Raw genomic sequence first — 10,396 nt, 5'->3', positions numbered from 1 at the left:
GAATTCATGAATGGGTGTGTGAGTGTTTTCAGCCTCTGATTGGTCAGGGCTGTGACCAATCAGAGGCAGATCATTCAGCAGGCGGGGATTTTAAAGCCCCGCCAGCTGAATAGTGCCGAGAAGCAGTTCAGGAGAACTGACAGCGGCCGCGGCTGGACTCCGGCTGCAGCGGAAAGGTGAGTATACAATTTTTTTTTATTTTAACACATTTTAGGATCAATTGCAGGGAAGGGCTTATATATTTAACCCCTTCCCGACAATTCACCCCGCGCACGCCGGCAGCCCATTGCTTTCAATGGAGCGGCTGTATTGCCGCTCCATTAAATTCAATGGGCAAGCATCGTTCTTCTCTGCCACAGCTGTTACAGCTGTGGCAGAGAAGAATGATTTGTCTTCTAAATGTTCTCAATGGGGTCGGCGCTGCTGCCGCCGGCCCCATTGAGCGCATATACAGAAGAGAACAGGAATCGCAGATCGCAGATAGGTGCGATCTGCGATTTTTTGTTCTATAATTTATCGGACGAGCGCATAAAAAGCGCTCATGTGTCCGATACCATTGCAAAGCAATGGTTTTAAAAAATCGCCGGACGCATGCGCATGCGCAAATCGCGCGAAAAAACGCCCGTCTGACTGAGCCCTAAAGCAAAAACAATATCCTGACTTAGGTAATTTCCATGTCTGAGACGAGCCTTAAGAGCTTTGAGACTATTTGGTAGTTGTCAATAAGTCTTATATCAATAAGCATTTTCACCTTTGTAACAGTAAACTATGTAACACTAATCTTTGTACCAAGTAACTTTTGAATATGCCCTCTTCTTTCTGTATAAGAGTTGGTAATGTTGCTAATAAAGTAGAATTCATTGAGTTCTCATGGAGAAGTGTCTTGACATAACATGGAGTGATTTCATGCTATTGATAGATAATTGCTAGCAAATCTTCTCATCACGGGCTTCCATATCTACCAATTTGGCACCTGGCAGCGAGGTCATCAGATCGGTATCGGTGTGGTCCGATAACACTATCTGTTGCAATTATTTGGTGAAGGACACTTACTGTGTAAAATCATGACTTTTCTATGGACGTTTCCCTTGCAACATGAAGGAAGGAAAAACTATTTACAGACCATAAATCATATTCCTCAATTTGCATTATTACCATATGTCTTATTAATTAATCTGAAGACTGATCTCAACACAATAAATCAAATACAAGCCTGGTGCACATGGCAGATCTTTGTATAGTTGACTGTAAAATCCTTGCATCTACATACATAGTTGTATCACCATACGATACTTAGTACGGTGCTGTATTTCTTTCATACAAAACATCCTCTGTAGTCAGGACATTGAGGTGGATACAGTAGTTGAATGGAGTGGTAATATGTTTATCCACATGAGCACTAAAGGGCATATAAACAAGTACTGTACGTAAAGCAATGTAGTGTGCATAACAGTCTTGAATACTGATAACAGATAAATCATTTGGTGTAAATTCCTATTTATATGGGTGTATCTGCTTTTGACTATCAATGCTATTAACCTATTTATCTATGGATTACTATACTACAAGAATATTTTTCACTTGTTTCTTTTCAATGCTAGTATTTTCAATTGAAATCTATTGACTAGACGCTCTGTGTTAGTGTAACTTTTTAACTTTATTAAAAGTACAATAGACTATGTGTTTCAATGCTGAGATCCTGGACAAAAACACCTACTATGAGCTTTGATTTTTTTTATAGTGGCAGTCACTGGTTGATGTATTGTATGTGGCTGTATTACGTAGTTTACATACATTTGAAGCCATATGTTCAGCATGGTACTGGTATATCTTGTCGCCACCAGAAGCTATGGGTTTGGCTGCAGGTAATGCCCCGGCCAGGCCCCTCATTGCCAATTGGCTGGATTGCAGTGTGACAGGGAACCAACTGACAGGGGAGCATTGAGCACCTTGTGGCCCGCCAGAAGCACCAGCCATGGGAGGCTGCCGGGGACTATCAGGCTGAGGCGGAGATCAATAAAAGCATCCATGCATTGGACAGCGCACTGGGAGCAAACTGACATGGCAGCCAGATGTACAGCGCGGAGGCCGGTGGGGACAGTGAGCGCTTTTTGGTCAGCACTGACATCGCAGGATACCGTGAGTGGACATGGCAGTGTGTCGGGGACTGTGGCAGCGGACCAGGGAGCACTGATCGCAGGCCCCTAGGTAGGAGAAAACGCTGGGTGTGCTGCTCCAGGGACAATTATTGCTTGGCTGCAACCAAAGCTGCCTCACAGCTGCAGATGTGTGGCCTAGCGGGGACACTGAGACCAGCAGCATTGAAGGAAGACTGCCACGGCAGTGGCGTCAAAAGAGCAGCGAGACCACCTCTGCAGCGGGGGTCGCAGTCAAGCGAGATGGTCGGCTACACACTCACAGATCCGGCGTCTCACTGTAAGGAGTGCTGATGTCAGCCCATCAGGTAAAGTCACAGCCTCCAGCAGCCAATCACCACCTGTAGGCGTCATCTGGCTGTCAAGCCGACTAACCCTGGTCTCCACCCATACTTCTGGTGGAGACAAGATACACCAATACCGTTCAACATATATAGCATATACAAGTGATAGTTATAAAAATGTTAAGATTGAAAAAAAAAACATTTTTGTAAATCTTGGTTTTCACTGTATAAGGCCTAATGCCCATGGCCGGATTTCTGCGGCATTTCACCACAGCTATTAGGTTCAATAGAACCTAATAGCTCAATGTACACGCTGCGGAATCTTAAAGTAAACCAAAGGTATGACGTTTACTTGAACGCTTGTAAGCATTATTAAACAGTTTACACTTTGCAGTTTTCCAACAGATATGCACTTTAGTAGAGTTGCGGTAAACAGTAATACATTTAATCCCAATCCTTTTCCTTTCTTGCTAGTTAGGAAGGTAATCACAATTTACATTTTCTTTCTTTGCTATTTTAGAAGGTAATCCCACCAGTCTAAGTTATCCGGAGTTTAATTTCGAACAGTTATTTTTGCATTAGAAATGGAGGGCTTGAATGAGGCTGACTGCACTTGTACTGACTCTCAACTTATTCAGGGGCAAGTTACACTCACTGTTTTGCATAGTTCTTTCTTTAGTAGATCCTGCTCTTCCTGTAGCTTTCCCACACTTTCTCTCTCTTGCTGACTCCCTTCCTCATTCACCCTGCTTACTTTCCCGAGTTTGCTGCAACTCCTCCCCTCTACCAATCAGGGAATTTACTGAAAAGCAACCAGAGCTAGTGGTTGCTAGGCAGACTAGACTCAGCCCAATATTAGGAAAAACAATGTCTTTCCCCTGCATGATACCTTCTATGTTTCCTGAGGAGCGCATAGCCAGGTATTTAAGGACTTGCTGACTGTATGACTACCCTGTAGTAACCTCTGCGTCACTACACAGTGCGAGAAGATATCTTTCTGATGCTGTTAACATGTATAGCAGCAAAGCAGATAAATAAACTACGCTTTGGCATGGGGAATATTGCAGGTCTCTTTGGCCTCAGACGTCATTCAAAATCACCACTCTAGCCACTACAATTTATTTCATACCATACACAGCTAGCAGTGGGGTTTGGGAAATTCAAATTAAGCTGCACCAAACAGGGACAGCTCACAAAAATACAAGCTAAACTCTTTCGCTTTGGTCTTCTGTTCTCACATATCGTGCCTCCCAGGAATTGTGGCTTATTTAAGCGGTAGAGCTTTCTGCCAGCAGCCTCAGACATTATTCAAACTTGCTAGTTCGGCCACTATGAATATTTGTAGGCTTCTGCAGCTAGAAGTAGTTTTCTGAAAACTACAAAATAAGCTGATAAGTTATATTAAAAAGTCAACCCCCAAAAAACTGAACAAAAAAAATCATAAGGAAACACGAAGAAGCAAGGGGTAGGGAACATGTCGGTAGTGGTGGACGTGATAGAGGATGGGTCAAATTGACCCTTCAAGCTACTCCCAATGAAGCAAAAGCTCCATGTTCTGCAAGCCCATTCCTTTGAAGTGGTTCTGCCCATGCATTACAAATGGATGACACAGCACGTCTTAAGTACCACTACCTCCTCTTCCTCCCAGTCACAAGCACGCAGCAGTCAGTCTGCATCCCCCCTTTACTTTACCCCTGCCAAATCCCCAGCACCATCTGAAGCAGTCCACGTGGATCAGTCTGAGGAGCTGTTTGATAATTCAGTGTCATGGATGTCAATGGGCAGTCTAACGAACCAGAAGGAGAAGACCAAGACATTGAATGCACTGATGTCCAACTATTTTTTTTCCGAAGAGGAAGATGAGGGTGGATCAGTGTGTGTGGTTAGAACTCTACAGGCAATGTGTACTCAGGGGATGTGAAGGTGCCAGGGAGAATCATCATAGCCGCTCACAGGGGAAGGAGCAAGAGCCGGACATTGCAGGGCAGCACCTTACTAAGGCAGCGAGTAGGGTGTTGCAGGAAAACAAAAGGGCAGTGCCACCCTCAGGTACTACTAGTCGCAGCAGCACCAACATCATTCCAATAGCTAGGTCTGCTCACAGGATTTGTGCAGCCTGGACATTCTTTAAAACTGCGTGTGATGACAAAAGAGTGGTCATCTGTAAGACCTGCTGTAAGCGTTTAAAATGCAGCAAGAATGTAACCAACCTCAATACAGTGTGTATGAACAGTTATATGAACTCCCATAATCCACTGCTTTGGAAAGCCCACCTGGGCCAGAGGGCAAATAATCAGCCTCATCCTGCTTCCTCTTCTGCTACTGTAACTGTGTTTTTCTCCATGTCCCTCCATGTTAATGCAGTAGCCTCTGAGCACAGACAGGCAGTTTTCTATAGGGGCAGTAGCACGCTTACTCATCTCATACATCTCCTCCGCAATTGACGATTTGGCTGCAGGCTCCAGATCTAGGAGTGAGAAACAGAGAGCATAAGGGAGAAGTATAGAGGAGGAAGAAGAAGGGGAGGGAGATAATATAACAATAGAGGCAGGGGAGAGGGCTACACAACTTGCTTTCTATTCATCCCTAACCCCAGCCATTCTATGTTGATGGTGGGACCAGCTGGAGGACACTTTTAGGCATGACCCTGACGAATGTGGGCCATCACCCTTAGGCACTTTGAGGCATATGAGTGCTTTTATGCTGCGCTGCTTGCAGAAGGACTGTCACATAGCCCACATCAAAACATCAGATCATGACTGGGTGGCCACCTTCCTTGATCCCATCTGAAAGGCCAAAATTGACAAATCTCATTCTGGAAAGGGACTTCAAAATGAAGTAGTATCAGGACCTACTGTTAAGCAGCTTGTGCACAGCATTTTCCCGTGGCCATGGACATGCTTTCACAATGGTTCGCCACTCTGCAACTTATGGCTAATGAGCATCACCACCACCAATTGTAGGGGAGATGTAACAGAGGTGTGGCATAGTTTTTCAACCTGTTGCAGCTTGCAGGAAAAGCACAGAGTAGGACTTACAGTCACAGGCATAATCCATGATGGTCCAAGAGTATGTAAGACATGGCATTGGGCCCTTTGACTTCTGGGTGTCTAAGCTGGATAAGTGGCCAGAGCTTGCACAACATGCTTTAGAGGTGCTTGACTGCCCTGCTGCCAGTGTGCTATCAGAAAGGATGTTCAGCACAGCTGTGGGTGTGATAAGGGACAGACGCATCCGCCTGTCCACAGACAATGTGGATTGCCTCAAGCTTATATAAATAAACCAGGCATGGATTTCACTTAACTTCTGCATCGCCATGGCAGATTCCACTGATTAGCTAGTACGCTGGCAATTTTTGCTCACATATAACAGAGCATAGATTTATATAAAGTATTTCTGCATATTGAACCAAATTTGTGGCATGGCAGAATAGAATGCTTGCAGAAATAAAATATGCTGCAATACTGAAACATTTTGTATAAACAATCAAGCGAGTGCTAGTTCAAGTCCATTATGGGGAGAAAAAAATGTTAAAATAAGATTACTAAAGAAAAATTTTATTACTGCATTCGTAAAAATCCAATTTATTAAAATATCACATTATTTATACTGCCCTCTTGGAGCTGCTTCCATGGAAAATGTAAAAAAAAGTCAAAAGAAGACAACAGAAGGCAATTCTCTTAAAGGTACTAGTAATTATTAGGAATGTAAGTAACTGAAAATCTGTAATGACATCACCATCGTGTGATTAGGGGCGGAGCTCAGAGCTCTGGTGGTTCAGCTGCTCGCTGAGGTGTAATCGTGACTGGGATGAAGGACCTGTAATGACGTCACTGACATATGATAAGGGGTAGAGCATGCAACTCGCACAGTCACTCACGGACAAGTTGTTGATAGTACTTTGTTTTTATGTTTGAGTGCTACAACATTAACCCCTTAGTGACCACTCCATAGTGTTTTTATGTCCTGCCTTAGTGGGGTTTATTTCCCAAGAACGTAAAAATGTGTATCCCCTGAGGATTAAAGCCCTGCAGGCTCTGGACATGAGAGCTCCATGCTGTCAGTTCCCGAAGGTAGCTGACAACCTGGAGCTGTCATGGGAAGCCGCGGGGAGCCCCCCTTCAAACGGTAATGTGATCACTGCTATCCACCGCATACTGGCGATCAAATTAAAGTCAATAAAAAGTTTTAAAAAGTTAAAGATTCAGCTACCCTCATGGATCGCATCCATAGGGGCAGCTAAGGGAACTCACCCCCGTCCTCTGCAATGTCCCGCGGTGATCTGGTCCTTCAGGACCTGATGTTTCCCTTTTGCCCATGCATGCCACATGTCATTATGTCACACACTTGCACAGTAGCCGGGTGACCCAGGGAATTTGAAATCTCCTGGCTATTGAAGGTAGCCAGGAGGCAGGAGATAACACTGGGGACCACGGTGACTGGTCTCTGGGCCCGTTATCAACGGTATCCAATAGACACCGGCGATCACGGAAAAGTGTAAAAAAAAAGTTTTAAAAAGTTAAAGTCTCAGCTGCCCTCATGGATCAGACGCGGGCAGATGGAAATACTTACCTCCGTCCTCAGTGATGTCCTGTGGCAATCTACAGCTGCCGCGGGCTTCTGCACATGCACTAATGTGGTAGGCATGTGCAGAAGGACGGAGAGCCTTGCAAATTCAAAATCCCTCTGTGGGTGCCAGGATACTGGCTTGGATGACGGAATAAAGCAACTTGTGAAGTCATTGAGACGAGGGGAAATTGTATTTCAGTTTTGGCAAATATTTTTCGTTTGGTTTTAAGTTAGCTAAGACAGTCTCATATGAATACAATGTAATCGAGTCCAAGCTTGATATGATAACCAAAACAGAAATGAATGCATACCTAAATGTTTTGAAATCTGGTAAGGCAAAGTTGATGTCAGCATCTTGTTTTCTTAACTGAAAAAGCAAGATTTCATATAGGTTGTTAATATGAAAATGGATATACAAGAATTTGTTTCAATTGCTCTGTAAATGAAAATCCTTTGAATAAAAAGTGATTTAATAAAAATAGCCGAGTGCAAGGAGATGTCACCGGTCACACGATCACTGTTATTTATCGGATAACACTGATCATGTAAAGTTAAAAATTGTAAAAAAAAAGTTAAAGTTTCATCTCCCCAATGGATAATGGCGATCACGTAAAAGTAAAAAAAAAAAAATGAAGTTTCATCTCCCCTCACCGATGCGATCGGTGAGAGAAGATGAAACTTCTTACCGGAGGCCTCCGCATTTGAACCCCAACGCGATCCTCCTCCATAGACCTTCCCTGGCTTCTGCGCATATGCCCGCAGGCAAAATGCCAGACACATGCACAGGAGCCCGGGAAATTTAAAATCTCTTTGCTCCCGGCTACCAAAGGTCATATGATAAAAAGGTAGTGATCTACCATTAGCCCAGTCTCACACAACTGGATAGAAATTACGGATTCCGCATGCGGTAATACGCGGATCAATCAAATGCATTGAATTACAAAATTTCAATCAAATCAGAATGCAGCATGTTCTATTTTACCGTGGATATCCACGACATAGAGCCCATTGTGCTCAATGGTCGGGAAATATACCCACAGCCCATACGCAACTACATTGTGTACGGGCTATGGGTACCCGCATCATCATTAAGCGATGGCACGGGAAATAAAAACAAAAAACTGTGTGTGCATGACCGCCTGCGTAAGTACATAGTTATGCACAGTACATGACACGGCCGTACGCAGCGCCACGGCCAGGCTTACAGCAGGGATCCACTGCGGGCCTCCGCAAGCGGATTCCACATCCGGCCGGTTGAACAGTATTTAACCACTACCTATAATACGTAATTTACAAGAACCCCCGGGAACGCCCACCTTCTTGTAGTTCCAGTAGCAGCTTGTTGAGCGCCTTCTGTGTGAGACCGCCGCACCTCAGCAAGCTTACAAAGCCTCACAGAGTGACACTTTTTACACCCTATCCTTGCCACTGGGTCAGGAAATACCCCCCAATAAAGCATGGTAGAAGGAGGAATACCCGGTTTTATTGCCCCATGTGCCCATCCCAACCAGGCCCCCGTAATTACCCCTGTCTTCGGACATACCACACAGTTTACATTATTACTTTTATCTAAGATTTAAGGAACATCAAAAAAGGTGAGGGGAGGAGGGTGATTATTTTGAGGGAGTCAATTTTTTTCTGCACAAGTGAGCAATGGGGCCTGGAGTTTATTCAGTTGGGCCCTGAAATCCAATGGGTATTTCCTCCATTATAGGCCGAGCCATGTGTTCTATAAGGAGATTAGGGGCACAATGGGTATATTTCTGAACATGGCACAAACAGGGGTGAAAGTCTTCATTCATATGTATGCTGTACAAAAAAAATAGTTTTTAAAATGATACAATTGCCAAAAAAAATGATAATCGTAATTTTTTTCCTATTGCTTTGTTACATTCATTCAAAAACTGTGTGTGTGTGTGGGGGGGGGGGGGTCAAAATATGCAGTACACCCCTAGATGACTTTGTTACGGGGTCTAGTTTTTAAAATGGGGTCATTTGTGGGAGTTCGCCATCATTTTGGTTGCTCAAGGGCTCTACAAGTGGGCAATGGGGCCTAAATCACCTTCAAGCAAAAAGTCTGTTCTGAAAGCCACCGGCTGCTTCTTTTGGTTTGGGCCCCGTTGTACATGCAGACATATTATTAGGGCCACAGGACTAATGAGGGGTATCCATTTTGGGGTGTAAATCCTCATTTTTATGTGCACTATAGAAAACAATATGTCTTCAAAATGACATATTTGCAGAACTTTTTTTCCTCTAAATTGCATTAACTACTGAAAAAAACTGCGGGGTCAAAATACTCATGGCACAGCTAAGTGAAAACATTAAGGGGTGTAGTTTTTAAAATGGGGTCATTTGTGGGGGTATCTATAATTCTGACACCTATGAACCTTTGCAATCTTGGCTTGGTGCAGGAAAACAAAGTGTTTCTTAAGATGTTGATAAGCAATGTTAAATTTGTACGTCTCTTAAATGGTTAAAAAAACTACGGTTTTTCAAATGTGCGTCTAAAATAAATTAAACTTATAGAAAGAAATATCTTAGCAAAAAATTGTACAGTATGTTTGCACATATTTGAGATATTGCAATTGAAAATGTGAAAAAATATACACAAATTATATCGTTCTATTTTTACTACCTAAATGAAGTACAATATATGGCAAAAAACAATGTCAGAATCACTTGGATATGCAAAACCTTTATGGAGTTATTCTATGTTAAAGTGACACATGTCAGATATCCAAAATTTGGCATGGTCATTAAAGTGCAAACAGTCTTGGTCACTAAGGGGTTAAAAAAACTATAAATTTGTTATTGTCAAAATTGTACTGACTTACAATAAAAAGATTAAATATTATTTTAACTACACCATGAACATTGTAAGAACAAAAATCCCACTAAAAATGGTGAAATTGTGGTGGGGGAGGGTCTCTCCATTTCACCCCACTAAAAAATGTTAAAACGTTTTACAATAAATGATTTATTATGTTAAATGGTATCAATAGAAACTACAGTCCCTCCTGTAGAAACACATGACCTCATGTAGCTAGTCGTTGGAAAAATAAAAAAGTTATGACTTTCTAAAAGTGGGGATAGAAAAATTAAAACGAAAAAAAGCTTAAAACCTGCAGCGGGAAGGGGTTAATGAAAGTTGGACATTTTGTAAGAGTGTTTCTTGTAAGTGACAAGACACAAAATCAGGAAGTTTTTTTTTTCCTTTTTTTTTAAGGTGAAGAACTTCCCTCATTCCGCACTGATATCGTAAAGCTTTTCTCTGGTGTCTGTATGCAGGAGACGAATGTTGCCATGTCTTCACATCCCTTCACTATCTACTTCTGTAAGTAGACGGCTAAAACAATCTTCACACAGTAGAAGGAGCAGCATAGA

At 42.9% G+C, this 10,396-nt stretch overlaps 1 protein-coding gene across 1 annotated transcript in view; it reads left to right on the top strand.

Annotated features, from left to right (window-relative positions):
* The first annotated feature begins 10,303 nt into the window (after positions 1–10,303).
* The window catches only part of LOC136631485 (leukocyte immunoglobulin-like receptor subfamily A member 5), a 41,374-nt gene continuing 41,281 nt past the window's right edge, over positions 10,304–10,396 (top strand). The window contains exon 1 of the mRNA XM_066605786.1: positions 10,304–10,346. Coding sequence (XP_066461883.1) covers positions 10,316–10,346 — 31 coding nt within the window. The 5' untranslated portion in view covers positions 10,304–10,315. The remainder of the gene's footprint in view (positions 10,347–10,396) is intronic.

This window comes from Eleutherodactylus coqui, chromosome 6 (assembly GCF_035609145.1).
Source record: "Eleutherodactylus coqui strain aEleCoq1 chromosome 6, aEleCoq1.hap1, whole genome shotgun sequence".
In the NCBI taxonomy this organism is placed as follows: domain Eukaryota; kingdom Metazoa; phylum Chordata; class Amphibia; order Anura; family Eleutherodactylidae; genus Eleutherodactylus; species Eleutherodactylus coqui.
The sequence above is the reverse complement of the archived record's forward strand: the minus strand, read 5'-3'. Positions and strand labels throughout refer to the sequence as shown.